The sequence below is a fragment of the Mustelus asterias genome, chromosome 20, assembly GCF_964213995.1.
Source record: "Mustelus asterias chromosome 20, sMusAst1.hap1.1, whole genome shotgun sequence".
NCBI lineage: Eukaryota > Metazoa > Chordata > Chondrichthyes > Carcharhiniformes > Triakidae > Mustelus > Mustelus asterias.
Genome location: NC_135820.1, coordinates 73,499,406 through 73,516,631, shown reverse-complemented (window position 1 = coordinate 73,516,631; position 17,226 = coordinate 73,499,406). Strand labels below are relative to the sequence as shown.

Here is a 17,226-nt window from a genome sequence, read left to right as displayed (position 1 = left end):
ACACAGAAATATGATGGCTGCCTTGGGGAAAGGCCCTCGCTGGTGTTTGTGAACTCTAATGCACAGTGTTTTCGACTGTATGACTTGCTATGCACAGGTTTAATATATGATGATTCTTGGTATGCTAACCATATCTCTCAAATATATTTCGCCAGCTGAATGTTAAAATACAAAGGGATAAACAGGAGCATTTTGACTGCCACAGATCAACTTCAAGGCTTTAGTTCAAAACTGGTCCTTTGGCAGGAAAATGTGGCAAGTGGGTCAAATTGAGATGTTCAAGTTGGCATCAGCAAAGTCTGTTGGCAAAACTATGCTATATAGGGGGTGGAACGGGACAGGTTTTTTTCGCAGCAGGAGCCAGGTGTCATCAGGCCACACCCACCAGTAGAACAAAGCGGGGGGTGGGGGGGCGATGGCAGTATCATTAGACTATTAATCCAGAAACTCAGCTAATGTTCTGGGGACCAGGGTTCGAATCCCACCACAGCAGATGGTAGAATTTGAATTCAATAAAAAATATCTGGAATTAAGAATCTACTTTGGACCATGGAACCATTGTCAATTGTTGGAAAAACCTATCTGGTTCACTAATGTTCTTTAGGGAAGGAAATCTGCCGTCCTTACCTGTTCTGGTCTACATGTGACTCCAGAAATATAGCAATGTGGTCGACTCGCAACTGCCCTCGGGCAACAAGGGGTGGGCAATAAATGCTGGCCAGCCAGCGACATCAATGTCCCACAAATGAATAAAAATAAAACGTGATTTTGAGGGCCTTAGAGCTGTCAGAAATCCGCCTGAGTTCTGTGGCAACCTTTGTTGCCTTGGAGTTCATGACCCCAAAATCTCCGGGAGACGTGGCCTACAGTTTGGAAAGCTTCGCCCTGAGCACTGTAGCCTCAACCAGTATCTTTACCTCAACCAGTAAGATACTTGATAACTCGACATAGTTCCAGGATTGAATCTGGGTCCTTGCTCAGCTGTAAGGAGCCATAGGACAATCAGGCCTATCCATTTCTCTTAGCGATATTTACGGTAGAAGGGCAGCACAGTGGCTCGAGGTGCTTCCTCATAGCGCCAAGTACCTGGGTTAGATTCTGATTTTGGGTCTTGTCTGTGCGGAGTCTACACGTCCCCCCCGTGTCTGCGTGGGTTTCCTGCAGGTTCTCTGGTTTCCTCCCACACTCAAGTTGTGTGGGTTAAGTTGATTGGCCATACTAAATTACCCCTTAGTGTCAGAGAGATTAGCAGAGTAAATGCATGGAGTTGTAGAATAGGGCCTGGATGGGATTGTTGTTGGTGTAGGCTTGATGGGCCAGGTGGCCTCCCTCTGTAGGAATTATGTGATGAGTAGCACGCATTTTGTCTAACTAGTCTCAAGAATCTTCTTGCCTTTCATTAATTCAAGGCCACGTAGTCATGTACTAAAAACAAAAAAGTGCTGGAAACACTCTGCAGGGCCGAGCGGCATCTGTGGAGTGAGAAACCAAGTTAACATTTCAAGTTGAGCATGATTCTTCAGAACTGAAGGAGGGTAGAAATGTGATCGCTCTTGTGCCATTGAAAGGGAGGAAGAATAAAGGAAGTTAGTTGGAGAGATTAAATGACAAAGATGTCTTGGAACAAAAAGCAAAGTGGGTACTAATGGTTGTAGTAAAGAGACGAGGCGTTTGTCTGATTTGATTGCATATGCCAGAATAATGAACCACTCTGTCCAAAAGCCAAAACATGAAAAACAAAATTCAGATAGGCACATGGCAAAAAAAAATCAAAATGAAGGACGGAGTTTATGACCCGAAATTGTTGAACTCAATATTGAGTCAGAATCATATGAGAAATTGCTACTTATAATTGCTGATCAAGGTACAGATGTCTCTTGTTGCTTTATTAAAGCGATTTTGATTTCTGCATCTATATTGAATCATTCTGTGAAGGAGGAGGAGGCCATTCAGACCATCATTGTGCTTGTGCTGCACCAGTTTATACCATACACTAATTACTTGTGATATGCATTGGGGAATGTGTTTTAAAGTTGAACTGCTGGGGAGAGTTGAATGTCAACCACAATCTTCAGCCTTTCCTTAAAGTCCAAACCATTCAACGTGAGCCCTCAAGTTCTTTTGTGAAGATAATTCCTTGGAACCTCAAAATAAAACCATTACGTACATTGAACATCATTCCCTCATGTCTTTGTGGCCTTTCTGCTTATTATTCCATTAGGCTGCACAAGAAGCTTATCCTTCCAGGGCAATGTGACTTGAGTGACTGTAATCCTTCGCTGTAAATGATATCAGTTACCTAGACAACTCTTCTTATCTCTTTCTCTAGCTAAAGTACTCGAAGGCATGTGTCTCATCTCTGCAGAGCTAACAACCAACTGCTATTATGCGTCGCTCTCGGGATATACTAACTCTAATTTCACTTCCCATAATACAATGCCTATGTCAAGCATTGTGATGGCCATAATAATGCTACTTCCACTAAAACCTACTTCACAATTTGAAATGTGCCCTTCAACAGAGTTTAGTAACTCATTCCAGCAGAACTATCGCCATTGACCACTTTTTTTCCCCCAATTCTTTCCTCTAGCTGGGAGCGAAGAGTTGATGAGAGGCACAGGATTTACTATGTTGACCACATTACCAGGACGACCACATGGCAGCGGCCCACGGTAGAGTCGGTCAGGAACTTTGAGCAATGGCAGTCGCAGAGAAATCAGCTTCAGGGAGCCATGCAGCAGTTCAACCAGAGATTTATTTATTCGGTAACTAATTTACTGAGCTCCTTTGGGACCTTAAAAGGTGTTAACTGAAAATCTAGTGTGTAGAAAATCAGCATTGTGATTTTAGCACCTCCTGAAGGAATGTGTCCACTTCAATCCAATGTCATTCATTTTTCCTTCCAGCATATCTAACATATATTTTCACTGTTATTTTCATTTAAACCTAGCCAGCATGGGTAGCACAATGGTTAGCACTGCTGCCTCACAGCGCCATGGACCCGGATTCAATTCCTGGCCTCGGGTGACTGTGGAATTTGCATGTTCTCCCCCTATCTGCGTGGGTTTCCTCCCACAGTCCAAAGATGTGCTGGCTATGTGCATTGACTGTGCTAAATTGACTCTAATGTCAGGGGGATTAGCAGCATAAATATGTGAGGTTAAGGGAATGGGGCCTGGGCGGGATTGTGGTTGGTGTAGACTTGATGGGCCGAATGGCCGCCTTCTGCAATTGTGGGACTTTGAGACTAGTTTACCATTTTGCAAGGAAAAAGAGACATGCTCCGAGTTGTCCCCTTGCATGACCTGTGTCTATCTGCCTATTTCTTCTCCTTTGCCTCGCCTTGACCACTAAGACAGTGTTGATTAGTTCTGGCTGATCTGTTAAGACATGTTTGATATAGCTTCCATTTGTCATTCTTACTCAGTGGAGTGTGAGACTGCTTTCTTGGCATGAACCACATTTAAAGACACAAAAATCCTGATTGCTAATGTTTTCATTTTCAGTATCCTGAGCAGGTGGTGCCAGCTGAATTTGACCCACTTGGTCCCTTGCCAACTGGATGGGGTGAGTAAAGTTGAAGCATGGCTGAACAAAATTCTGCACGTTACTTTTTAAATCATTAATGATTTGATTTATTATTGTCACATGTATTAACATAGTGAAAATTATTGTTTCTTGCGTGCTAGGCAGATAAAGCGTACCGTCCATAGAGAAGGAAACGAGAGAGTGCAGAATGTAGTGTTACAGTCATAGCTAGGGCGCTGACTCATTTAGGTTCAAAGCTTGTTGGAGATTATTTATGTTCGTATGAAGCACAGAATGTTACCAACCTTTAATTTGAAAAACTTCATGTTCTTGTAGAAAAGAGAACTGACAGCAACGGTAGAATGTATTTTGTAAACCACTTAACACGTTCCACTCAGTGGGAGGACCCTAGGACAGAAGGGTGAGTAATACATTTAAATTATATGTAATACTAACTAAAGTATACAATGAAATTAATATAGAATGATGGATACCAAAGTGTAAGTACAAAGTGCCATTGAGTTCACAATTTACAAGCGTGGAACGCTGTTGATTCAGAATCACCTGAATCCTGAAATTAGATTTTATCTTGTAATTCTACCCTGGTGTGAAAAAAAAACACTTGGTCAAGTTTTAGGGGGGGAAAGGATACCAAACATGACAACAACTTGTATTTATGTAGCACCTTTAACATGTTAAAATGTCCCAAGGCACTTCACAGGAGCATTTTAAAGCAAAGTATGACACTGAGCCACATAGGGAGATATTTAGTCACCTTTGTCAAAAAGGGTTAGATTTTGAGTGACTCAAAGGAGGAAAGTGAGGGAGAGAGACAGAGAGGTGTAGGGAGGGTATTCCGAACTTAGGGCCCAGGCAACTGTGGCCACCAGTGATGGAGTGATTAAAATCCAGGGATGCACCAAGAGGCCAGAGTTGGAGGAGATATCTCTTAGTGTTGTGGGGCTGGAGGAGATTACAGAGATGGGGAAGGGTGAAGTCATGGGGGGATTTGAAAACCAGGCTTAGAATTTTAAAAGCAAGATGTTGCTTTGCTGAGAACCAATTTAGGTCACTGAACCCAGGGGTGGAGGGTGAATCGGACTTGATGGCGAGATAAGACAGGGGCAGCACTATTTTGGATGACCTAAAGTATGTGGAAGGCAGAATGTGCAAGATGAACTGGCAATAGTCAAATCATAACCAGAAGCATGAATTAGGGTTTCAGAGCAAGATGAGCTGAGAAGGGCAAAGCCAGGTGATGTTATGGAGATGGATTTGGCCAGTCTTAGTGTGGCACAAACATGAGGTCAGGAGCTCAACCTGGGGGTAAAATGTGACACCAAGAAGAAGAATGGACAGGTTTAATCTCAAGACTGCTGCTAGGATGGCATCTGTAGCCAGGGAACAGAGTTTGGAATGGGGACTGATGGCTTCAGTCTTCTGAATATTTAATTAGAGGAAATTTCAGTTCATCCAGTACTGGATGCAGGATAAGCAGTTTGATTTAGCAACAGTGGAAGAGTTGAGAGAGGTGGTGAACTAATGCTGGGTATCATTAATGTACATGTGAAAACTAGGGCCGTGTTTCTAGGTGACATCGCCAAAGAGCAGTGTGATGAGAAATAGGAGCAGACCAAATATGGATCCTTGGGGACACCAGAGGTAATGGTCTCAGAGCAGGAAGAGAAGTCATTGCTAGTGATTCGCTGGCTCTGATAAGATAAGAATTGAACAAGACGAGAACAGTTGCATCCAGCCAGGCAACTATAGAGCGATGTTGGAGGATAATGGCGTGGTCAACTATTGTCAAGGGCTGTAGACAGGCTGGGAAGAATGAGGAAGGAAAGTTACCTTTGTCGCAGTCACATAGGATGCCATTTGTGATTTTGGTTCGGGTACAGAGTACAAAAATTCCAAACAGCATGACATAGTGCTTTGGCATCTCAGTGCCAGTCAGCAATAGCTGCCTAATACCTAACAAGAAGTCATGCCAAAAATTGGACTACATACATGTGGTATGCTTGACCTCACATGGTGACAACAAAAACATGTAGAACATGCAGCAAGGCAGTCAGCATTTATCCAAAACAAACAAGTTAACAATGTGGGCCAGGTTCTTCAACTCTGGGAATGGCTCAACCACAGATTACTGACTGACTTGTCTATTTCTAACGTTTTCTGTTCTGATTTCAGTGATCTGTTTGCAATTCTGGCAGGCACTTTCTTTGAAAGAAATAATTGGTGTAGCCTTCACAATCAGCGATCTAGCCACCTTTCTGAGAAGCAGTCACTTGCCCAATCTGTAAGGAGACTAATTTAGGCTCAGTTTAATCTGCTTTGAAGTAAAAGGAGAGGAAGTGAAGAAGTCAGACACCAAAACAAGCAGTGCAAAGTCATTTCATTTCTCAAGTCTGAGAAGTACAACAGAACTCTATACATGAGCTTCCAGAAATCCTGGATTTGTGCACCGACATTTTAATTGGACACACAAGCAAATTGCAGGAGATGTGCAAAGTAATGATAAAGTTAAAATATGAGAGCTTCTCAAAGCTGCCAGAAGACCCAGGTTTACAATGAAATGGACCAGCTTGGACCTGCCCCTTAACATCCAGACCTTTTTGAAACAGAAAGGTAGCTGGTGCCATATTAGACCTGCAAATGATTTGCTCCATCCAATTGGGTGATGGGTTGGTAGTGACAATAAACCATCATTGGGCATCTCTGCCTTTTGTGTCCATAATTATCTGTGCTGAGAGAGAAATAATCTATAAATTAAATGCTTTCATTAGTTGGATCACTGTAAACCTTTAATCGTTGGATGAGTCTTGAGATGCTATGTTGGTAATGCAGTATATGAAATCCATAGTCGGGTACTTCTCTGAGGTCTGCAAATATTAGGGTTTCAAGGCTATGGTTGAATCTTTGCCTTCTTTACACTTCAGGGTTATGAAATGTCCCCTCAATGCACTGTTCACTTTCCTCCTGATATGTGAAGAAAGAAACAGCATTGATCAAACTAGTGGACTGAAACCACTGAAGTATCATAAATGTGAGGCAATAATTGGAGTCGAAGAGGACAATGAAAATGCACTTATTTACATGATTCACTTAAGCCATTCCCTTAGACCAATGCTGACTTAATATTTCAAATGAAAAGAGAAACTAAATTGGACTTGTACCTTTTGCATTGAAGTTAAATTAAATAGACTAGTTATTCCAGTAAGTGGAGGAGTGTGGATGAGTTAAAACTAACTGATAGGTACCATATATAATAAATGAAAGGTAAGAGGATAATAGTAACACTAGTCTGTTCTATGTGACCTGTGACATTTTTCGAAACTTCAATTTTGATTCCAGCATTTGTGGTTTCAAGTAAAAGCCTTCTGATTTGTTTCCATCTATGAATCATTTGCAGTGGTTATATTGTCTAATGAGCTGGAGGTTTACTATTGTCATGAAAATGTGGAATTTGATGCAATGTCACAGGAGAGAAAGAGAACCTTGTCTCATGGTGGTGTTGCCATGTGTCATTGCTCACCATGCAGTCTTCTGCAGATCATTCTTTTTTTTCTCATTCTTGTAGCACACTCAATGAGAAGCCCTTACCAGATGGGTGGGAGATGCGCTTCACGGTTGATGGCGTTCCATACTTTGTGGATCACAACAGAAGAACAACTACTTACATTGACCCTCGCACAGGAAAGTCAGCGCTGTAAGTCCCTAAAGTTACAAATTTGACTTTGCACATCAGTTTTCTTAATGGGAAAGAAATGTTGACTGTCGAACACTAATTATCAGCAGTGAGTGATGATGGACTGGATAGAATTAAAATACCATCAATTCAGCACATTGTGACTGAGTGAAGGTCTCTTCCAAATGTGACCTTAAATAACAGCTTCATCTGCCAATTCTCACTGACCTTGTGGTTGTATTTGAAAATGAGTGCAAAGAATTGTCCTGCTGTTCTGGGCAACACGGCTCCCACGATAAATGTTCCAGAAAAAAGTCATATTAGCTGGTCATTAATCTTGCTGTTATCTAAGGGACACTGTTAGTGTACGGTTGCTGCCAAGTTAGCTTACATAGGTCTATGCGAGATAAATTTGTTTGAAGCAAGATGACTTGATGGGATAAGGGGTGTTTAAATGCAATCATTCCTAAATTGTGGAAGACCAAGATGCAAAAGTGCTCATAATTGGGTACTTTAGGGGCAAAAGAAAATATAAAATGACAAATGAAACTATGAGCCTGATATGGCAGGGGCTCGGATGAGCGAATTTTATTCTGCATTGCCAACTGATCTGGGAGTTGTCAATACCGACATTATAGTCTTTTCTATAATGAACAAAGTGTAAAGAACGTGTTGGTATATTGTCAAAAGTTGCTTACTTGAATCCTTTAGTTTGCCTACAGTTGTATGCTACAGGTTGTGAGATTTCGATGTGAACTTTTGCCTTGACGTGCTGCTCAAAGCCGATCAGGTGCATGGCTGAGCTAATAGGAAAGGTGTTCAATTTTAGCTATGTTTTTGCATGCTGCTTTCTTTGCAAAAGCTTACTCCCTCCTCTGAACCTCCGACATAAGAGTGATTATAGTTGAATGTTGAAAGCTGTCTCTGCCTTTTACAGGGGCTATGCCTGCAACAGCGTTTCTTTCTACTAGAATTTGGAGTTGTAGGCTCTGCATTTGTGTGCTTTTTAAAATTCATTCGTGGAATGTGGTCATCGTTGGCTAGGCCAGCATTTAAAATAAAAGTTTATTTATCAGTCGCAAATAGGCTTGAAGTTAATGTGAAAATCCCCTAGTCGCCACACTCTGGCGCCTGTTCAGGTACACTGAGGGAGAATTTAGCATGGCCAATGCACCTAACCTGCACATCTTTGGACTGTGGGAGGAAACCGGAGCACCCGGAGGAAACCCACGCCGACAAGGTGAGAACGTGCAACCTCCGCACAGACAGTGACCCAAGCCGGGAATCGAACCCGGGTCCCCAGCGCTGTGAGGCAGCAGTGCCAACCCACTGTGCTACCATGCTGCCCAATTTATTACCCATCTCAATTATCTTGAACCATTGCAGTCCATGTGGTATAGATGCACCCACATGTGGATGGGGTGCCTCAGTCCTACTTTGTCTTTGATGGTGTTGAGCTTCTTGAGTGTCGTTGAAACCGCGCTCATCCAATGGAGAATATTCCATCACACTCATGACTAGCACCTTTGTACTGCATTGCAGTGGAACTAATTTGACAACAGATCCAGTTTTATGTATTGTATGTCTAATTACTCTTAATTAGAGATGGGCAATAAATGCTGGTCTAGCCAGCGACACCCATATCCCATAAATTACTTTTTAAAGTCAGCATCGCACTCTGCTCCTCAACCTGTTGCTTCTGAGTTGAGTCATTTATGTTCACCTGGCTGCTAACCAGAATGAAATTGGGTTTTGTTGTGCAGAGCACGTTTTAAGTGTCAGAGGTGACTGGCAGATGGAGATGGGGGTTAAGCATCAATATGTTTTGAATGTTCTAAACCTTTTATTAAACTGTGAACCTTACAGCTGATGATTTATTTCTCTCCTTCCTCCTCTATACCTGCCCCCATCCTTCTCAACCTCATGTTTTCCAGATCGAATGGTCCAAACATAGCATATGTTCGTGACTTCAGATCCAAAGTTTCTTATTTCAGGTTCTGGTGTCAGGTAAGCAACATTTCATTCAGTACAGCGGTGAGGGTGGGGATTCTACTCGCCTTCAGCAAAAGAATGTCAGAAAATTTGGATAAACGGGATTGTTTGTCCAGGAGTTAGATCTGGAGAATCCCTGTGGAGATTCCAGGTGAGTTTTATTTTGGAAAAAATTATTATTTGACTGATTTTTGTATAATGGAATTATTTTGTTTTCCAGCAACTGGCTGCACCTCAGCACATAAAAATAACCGTAACCAGGAAAACCTTATTTGAGGACTCATTTCAGCAGGTAATTCTTTGGTGGCAGAGGGAAAACTCTAACTAAATAATTAAATCTTAGTGATTGGAAAGATAAGTAAGATAAAGATCTAATTCCAGACGCCTGTCCTCTTCCTTCATCTAGCCCCCATTATATACATGAGTGCCACAAGTTTATTCATCTTCATTTATTTGTATTTCCCTCTGCAGGACGAATGGCAGATGGAGTTTAATTTAGGCAAATGCGAGGTGATGCATTTTGGTAGATTGAACCAGGGCAGGACTTACTCAGTTAATGGTAGGGTGTTGGAGAGAGTTAGAGAACAAAGAGATCTCGGGGTACATGTTCATAGCTCATTGAAAGTGGAGCAGATTGGTGAAGAAGGCATTCGGCATGCTTGGTTTCATCGGTCAGAACATTGAATACAGGAGTTGGGATGTCTTGTTGAAGTTGTTCAAGGCATTAAGGCCACACTTGGAATACTGTGTGCAATTCTGGTCACCCTATTATAGAAAGGGTATTATTAAACTAGAAAGAGTGCAGAAAAGATTTACTCGGATGCTACCGGGGCTTGATGGATTGAGTTATAAGGAGAGGCTGGATCGACTGGGACTTTTTTCTCTGGAGCGTAGGAGGCTGAGGGGTGATCTTATAGAGGTCTATAAAATAATGAGGGGCATAGACAAGGTAGATAGTCAATATCTTTTCCCAAAGGTAGGGGAGTCTAAAACTAGAGGGCATAGGTTTAAGGTGAGAGGGGAGAGATACAAATGTGTCCAGAGGGGCAATTGTTTCACCCAGAGGTTGGTGAGTGTCTGGAACAAGCTGCTAGAGGTAGTAGTAGTAGAGGTGGGTACAATTTTATCTTTTAAAAAGCATTTAGATAGTTACATGGGTACGATGAGTGTAGAGGGATATGGGCCACATGTGGGCAATTGGGATTAGCTAGGGGTTTTTAAAAAAAAGGGCGGCATGGACAAGTTGGGCCGAAGGGCCTGTTTCCATGCTGTAAACCTCTGACTCTGAGGACAGCTGAACCTTAAAATTGTTGATACATATTTCTCCTCTTTCATTAGGTAGAGACCCAAAGGAGGGGGATCTTTGTGTTTTAGAAAGGAGCGAAGGAAAGGCATTAAATGAACCATAGGGAGTGGGGATCAAAACACATTGAGGTGTCCCCCAATTTATAAATACATTTTCATAGAATCCCAGAGAATCCCTAGAATCCCTAGGAAGCCATTCAGCCCAACCACAATCCCACCCAGGCTCTATCCCCGTAACCCCACATGTTAACCCCACTAATTTCCTGACAGGGTCAATTTAGCATGGCCAATCAACCCAACCCAGACATCTTTGGACTGGAATTTAAATTCAGAAAACTTGACTTGAGCTTGCGGATAACGTAACGGCAAGAAATTGCAAAAAAATTTGTTTTTGTGATTTCTTGACCTGTTAATAGCGGGTGCAAGAATTCAGTCCTGATTGTTGCTCAATGCAGTTAAATAATTTTGGAAGCACGCTGGTAAACTACTTTGAGACAGACTCCGACTAACTAAAAATGTTTGCACGTTGGCTTCCACTTTGTGTTGCAGATTATGAGCTTCAACCCTCAGGATTTGCGAAGACGATTGTGGATCATTTTTCCAGGAGAGGAAGGTTTAGATTATGGAGGTGTGGCAAGGCAAGTATCTCCATTAGACACTCGAGCTGGTTCAAATTAACAGTCATGGTGCTCAGTTGATACAGAATGATATAGCGCAGAAGGAGGCCATTCAGCCTTAAGTGCCTGTGCTGGATCTTTGAGAGAGTTTATAGAATTAGGCCACTCACCTCTTTGTCCTTATCCCCACAGTTGTTCCGCTCCCCCCCCCCCCCCTCCCCCATCCACTCCAAGTGTTTAACCCGTTTCTTTTTGGAAGTTGTTATTGAAAGTGCTTCCACCACCCTCGTGCAGTGAATTTCAGATCATCGCAATTCGCTGACTAAAATGTTTGTTCTTTGTGCTTGGCCTCTGATTCTTTTTGTAATCAGCTTAAATCTGGGTAACATTGGTTAGTGACACTTCCACCACTTTCGTATTTACTTTTTCAAACACCTTCATAATTTTGAGCATCTCTATCTAATCCCCCCCCCATAACCTTTTCTGCTCAAAGTAGAACAACAGACATCCTCTCGTCTCTGCACAAATCGAAGTCTTTCATCCCTGACAACATTTTGGTGAATCTCCTCTGCACCCTCTCTAAGGCCTTGACGTGTTTTCTGAAGTGAGATTCCCAGAATTGAACATATTTCTCCAGCTGAGGCCTAACCTGTGTTTTTAAAAAGGTTAAAACTTACTTTTACTTATTGCAAAGGTGTTTACATTTGTACTTGGTTCCCCTATTACTAAAGCCAAGGATCTTGTATGTTTATTTAACAGCGTTATCAATTGGTCCTGCCACCTTCAAACCTTTGTACGCCCCCAGGTATATTTGCTTTTGTAACCCCTCTAAAATTATAATCTAGTTAATTTTGTCATCTTCAATCTTACCTGCTGTGTCTTCCCATTTTACCAGCCTGTGCCCTCATGGCCTTTTATTATCCTCCTCATAGTTTACCATATTTTCAAGTTTTGTCTCCCCTGCAGACTTTGAAAATATACCAGTATACCTGAGTCCAGACCATGAATATACATCAGTGCAATGGTCTCAAACTGACAATTGATTTTGTCTTTGGTTATAGAATCTCAACACCAGCATTAGGTTGACTAATCTGCCGGATTTTCCCCGTCCTTTTTTACATACACAAATGTGATGCATAACTCGACCATTCTCTTCCCTTTTCTAAGGAAGATTGAAGATTGTGACCAGAATAGTTTTCAACCTTGCATCTCATAGGGTGCATCTTATTTAGACCAGATGACTTTCCTATGTTATGTGCTGCCAAACTTTATCTATTTCCATCTGATGCATATACTCTTCTACCACCCGCTTTATTGTGCAGCATCCTCTTTGGTGAAGACAGGTACAGGGTACTCCTTTAGTACCTGAGCCAAGCCCTCTGTCTCCCAGAATTCTTTTTTGGTCCCTAATCAACTCAACCTATAGAATCGTGTTGCCAATCTCAACCAGGCTCCTGCTAGCCAAGGCTACCTGGTAGCTGGCATACTGGTGGAAGAGGCACTAGCTGTGATACAAAAATAAGCATAAAAATGAAATTCATTAATTCTCCCTGCTCCGCAATCTATATAATCAGTAACTCATAGACATATAGACCAGAAAGACTCCTGGTTCAATCCCCGGCCTGTGCTGGGTTAGCTGATCCTAGGTTCAGAAAGTTAAGATCTCACACCATTGCTGTTCTGCAACCCGTGCTACAAGTATGCGCTTTATGCTGGACTTAAATTGGTATTGCTGTGATAAACTACAGTTCCCAGTTAGCCTGTCAACCCTCAATGTCCAGCATCACAGAGGAAGAGTAGCCACTTGGGCATGATACCATAGCATGTCCTGGAACTCTACCTCAGTAAGAAATCAATGCTCTCAGGTAGAAGGTATTAGAAAATTGGTGATGGGAAAAAGAGTAAGCTGTGAGTTATTGAAACTAATGAACCATGATGAGCAAATGTTCCGACCGTACAAATAACCGATCCCAAGTTGAAATATTCTGTCATAAATTAAGGGAATAAAGATGTGTATTCACCCACGGCATAATTTGGAAACCTCGCAGCGAATGCTTCACAGCTGTTGTGGAATATTTATTGAAGCTTAGAGTGCTACGTTGTCTTGGTCAAGCACCAATTCTATTTGTCCAGCACAGATGACTTGGAAATGGTGTGGCTTTAATAATGAGCCAGATTGCATGTTGAGAATGACTGAAGTCTGCTACCGGTGTATCTAATATCCATATTTTTTTAATAGAGAATGGTTCTTTCTACTTTCCCATGAAGTTTTGAACCCCATGTATTGCCTCTTTGAGTATGCTGGGAAGGAAAATTATTGCTTGCAAATAAACCCAGCATCTTACATCAACCCAGACCATCTGAAGTACTTCCGGTTCATAGGTCGGTTCATAGCCATGGTACGTTCCAAGAGTTCCTTGAGCCTTAACATTACTGTTCTTTTTAAGTCGTATATACAGTTTTTTTTTTAAAAACTGGTTAGATGACAATTAAACCCTACATTTTACTTAATCCTGTCATTGATTTAGTTTTGCGTAGTATAGTGTATGACACTCGAGAATCATATTGAAATGGTAACCAAAAACTTAGCCTACCTAACAAGCTTTACAGCGGTTACATGTAGATTGCTATAGGTGGTGATGGCAGAAATGTTAAATAATTACTTAGTTTTGTATTTACCTGGGAGACATACCCGAGGTTGAGAATAGAAATTATACATCTGCATTCAAAATGTTTTTAAAATCATCAGATTCAGAGACTATGTTATTACATCTGCACATTTTGAAATAATCCAGGGAAGGGATAGTAGCAACACGATTACACATTTAATAGCATTTGGTAGGAACTGTGTTGTGTTGGAGTGCTGGTAGATAGTTACTGTAATACCCATCTTTAATATGGGTGCTACACCAGTCAGATTAACATTTGTGGTCGGAAAAATAACGGAATCCCTGCTAAAGGCAAAAATAGAAAGCATTTCGAAACTTGTTGAAGCATCATAAATTGTGCGCAAGGATTTCACAAGTTAATGTCTTGCATATGAAATAGGAGCAGAAGTCGGCTGTTTGGCCTTTCAAGCCTGCTCTGCCATTCAATAAGATCATGGCTAATCTGTTTGTGTACAAAGTTATATTATGGTTCATTTTTTACATTTTCAGTGCTATAGGTGTATTGGTAATGCCACCACCAAGATCTGACTCTTGATATGAGCGTCAGGGCTTTCCTGGTATTTCCAGTGATAACTAAAATACTTAACACTACAGCTGCAGACCAACTTGCATTTGCGAGCCCTTGTTTTATGTTTCTGCCTCATTGTCACCTCACTCCAGTGAACGCTGACTCGAAGTTAATCGCAAATCTCAGCGTGCATGAGTGATGGTCTGTATCTTTCAATACAACGTGAGCTGCCCAAAGGATTCAGTTCTGCTTAATATAATATAAAATACAGAGAACTCACGTGCTCTGTATCAACAGTGAAAGCGGTTTGTGTGTGTGATCATTTCTAGAAATTAGCTATGGTTTTCACTTTGCGTTCCCTCTCCGTGACAGGCTCTGTTTCATGGGAAATTCATTGACACTGGATTTTCACTCCCATTTTACAAACGTATGCTGAGCAAACCCATCATAACCAAAGACCTGGAATCTATTGATCCAGAATTTTACAACTCCCTCATTTGGATAAGGTTCGTATTGTAATATTTTCAGTGTTGATTGCAAACTTTAACTATTAATGACTCTGCAAATAAATAAAAAATAAAGTAGTCATGTAGCATAGTAACGTGCTTCAAGCAGGAGACAGGAATTAGTCCATTTAACTTGGCAAACAAAACATCCCTTCCCCTTTGGGTCACCCCCTTTTATAAAGCTTAATTCCCCTCAGATATGAGGAAGCTGTGTATTTCCATTTTGAAATTACTTCCTATAAAAGTTTACAATCCAACTACCTGAACTGGCATGTAGTTGTCATGTTTTTAAATCTGTGGAACAATCAGCATTTTGGGGGTGACTTATGATCAATGCATACTAGACCCCACTCCTCAGTCTTGTTCCTCTGCAAATTAGCTGCTGGTAGAATTGGCCTCTGGTCCCTTCTCTTTGATGCATTCATTGTGCTGTTGACGGTGATTCTGGCCTTTCAAAGAACAGGAACAGGCCCTTCAGCCCTCCAAACCTGCGCCGATCACGTTATCCTATCTAGACCAACCGCTTATATCCCTCTATTCCCCGTCTGCTCATGTGTATCCAGATAAGTCTTAAATGTCGCTAACGTATCTGCCTCAACCACCTCACTTGGCAGTGTATTCCAGGCCCCACCACCCTCTGTGAAAACACTTCCCCCACACATCTCCACTGAACCTTCCCCCCCCCCCCCCCCTTGTCTTGAACTTGTGCCCCCTTCTAATTGTCATTTCTGCCTTGGGGGCGGGGGGGGGGAGAACTTCCAACTGTTCACGCTATCCATACTACTCATAATTTTATAAACTTTTATCAGGTCGCCCCTTTCCTTGAAGTGTTGTTTCCTTAAACTGGATTTAGGGAAGTACGGTAGGCAGCAGACAGATAGAATACCTCTAAGCTGGGCCGGGGTGTGATGTAGGAGAATAATTGTTCAGGTAGCTTTTGGGGAAACAGTTTGGCCTGTTGAAAATCCAAATCCAGATTAAAAACTTCCTAATTGTGATGTATAAAATGTTTAAAATAAATCAGTGTGCATAATTTTAATGTAAAAATCTAGTATTTTCCAAGGGCACATGACCTCAAACTTTTGTGCTTTCTAAATTCTTCATTGCTGCATGCACCCTGCTGATTTGAATGCACAGTACCTTTATATTCTGTATGACCGTACACGCTATCTGAAAGGGAGAATACCTGAGTGGCCAGAGTGGTACCATCTGAGTTGCTGTGCGCAGTTTATGGGGAACATTGCCTCAAACCCCTTGGAGCTGCGTCATTAGCATTGTTTGCAAAACTGGATTTCCTCCTTTTTGTTGTTTTGTTTTCTCCAGCACAAGTGAAGGAATGTTGGGCGTAAGCACAGCTTATGTTACCATTGATTTCAACCACTGTAGGTTGAAAATTCTGGGCCACTCTAAGATGTCCAAATATCAAAGCTGTTGGTTAACTTTGGTTGCTTTCAGTATTGTACTGCCTGTATGTTGATCAGTACCATATCAGTGGGAGCTTAGGCACAAATTAATAAATTGTCTTACACATTCAAATGAATGAAAAGGCAAAACATAGCAGGCTTATCCTTTTCATATTGAGAAATCTGATTCTATTTCCCTGGAATCCTGGTTCCTTGGAAGGGAACTAGGCCACAAGTGGAGCTGAGCCATAGAAACCCTACAGTGCAGAAAGAGGCCATTTGACCCATTGAGGCTGCACCGACCACAATCCCACCCAGGCCCTACTCCCATATCCCTACATACTTACCCACTAATCCCTCTAACCTATGCATCTGAGGACACTAAGGGGCAATTTTAGCATGGCCAATCAACCTAACCCGCACATCTTTGGAGCCATTTTTAGCAAAGTCTTTCTCGGGAGAAGAACCTAGAAGAATGTGGTCTGGGAATGTATTTTTCAGTTGTCAAGGAAATTCTAGGTGAAATACAAACCCAAGAACTGAAAAACCCGATGGTGTCAGAGTAAAGAAATGTTGAGGTACAATTGTTGGTACAGTAACTGTACTTGACCCATTACACAACTGGCAGGCAAAGCAGTGGTATAGCAGTTGAGTAAGAGGTGTTTTTCTGAGTTTGATGTAGGAGAGCAGTATCTTAACTGTGTTGTAACATGATTGTACAAAATGCTACTTCTGACTGCTAAAAGTGGAAGAATATTATTTTCAGCCCTTGCATTCCTCATTTTGAAAATACATGGATTCACATGGTATCTTATTAACTTAGGATATTAGCCTGCATGGTTCCTTGAGCTTGACTGGCCAGTTTAATGTATTCAGCCAATTATTCAAAGCTGGTAGCTTGTTGAAATGTTTACTACTTGTGATAGGGGAGAAAGCAGAATCTGAATACAATACCAGCCTTGTTTTTTTTCCCTGCTGTCCCTACACTGCAAGCTTGTATTGTCATC

General features: G+C 41.7%; 1 protein-coding gene across 3 annotated transcripts in view; it reads left to right on the top strand.

Moving 5' to 3' along the window:
- Nucleotides 1–17,226, top strand: part of itchb (itchy E3 ubiquitin protein ligase b) — an 80,623-nt gene that overhangs the window by 49,637 nt on the left and 13,760 nt on the right. For all 3 annotated transcript variants that reach the window (XM_078236852.1, XM_078236850.1, XM_078236851.1), the window contains 9 exons: nucleotides 2,591–2,765; nucleotides 3,507–3,567; nucleotides 3,865–3,949; nucleotides 7,112–7,240; nucleotides 9,154–9,226; nucleotides 9,432–9,503; nucleotides 11,066–11,154; nucleotides 13,373–13,532; nucleotides 14,683–14,816. In XM_078236852.1, coding sequence (XP_078092978.1) covers nucleotides 2,591–2,765; nucleotides 3,507–3,567; nucleotides 3,865–3,949; nucleotides 7,112–7,240; nucleotides 9,154–9,226; nucleotides 9,432–9,503; nucleotides 11,066–11,154; nucleotides 13,373–13,532; nucleotides 14,683–14,816 — 978 coding nt within the window. The remainder of the gene's footprint in view (nucleotides 1–2,590; nucleotides 2,766–3,506; nucleotides 3,568–3,864; nucleotides 3,950–7,111; nucleotides 7,241–9,153; nucleotides 9,227–9,431; nucleotides 9,504–11,065; nucleotides 11,155–13,372; nucleotides 13,533–14,682; nucleotides 14,817–17,226) is intronic.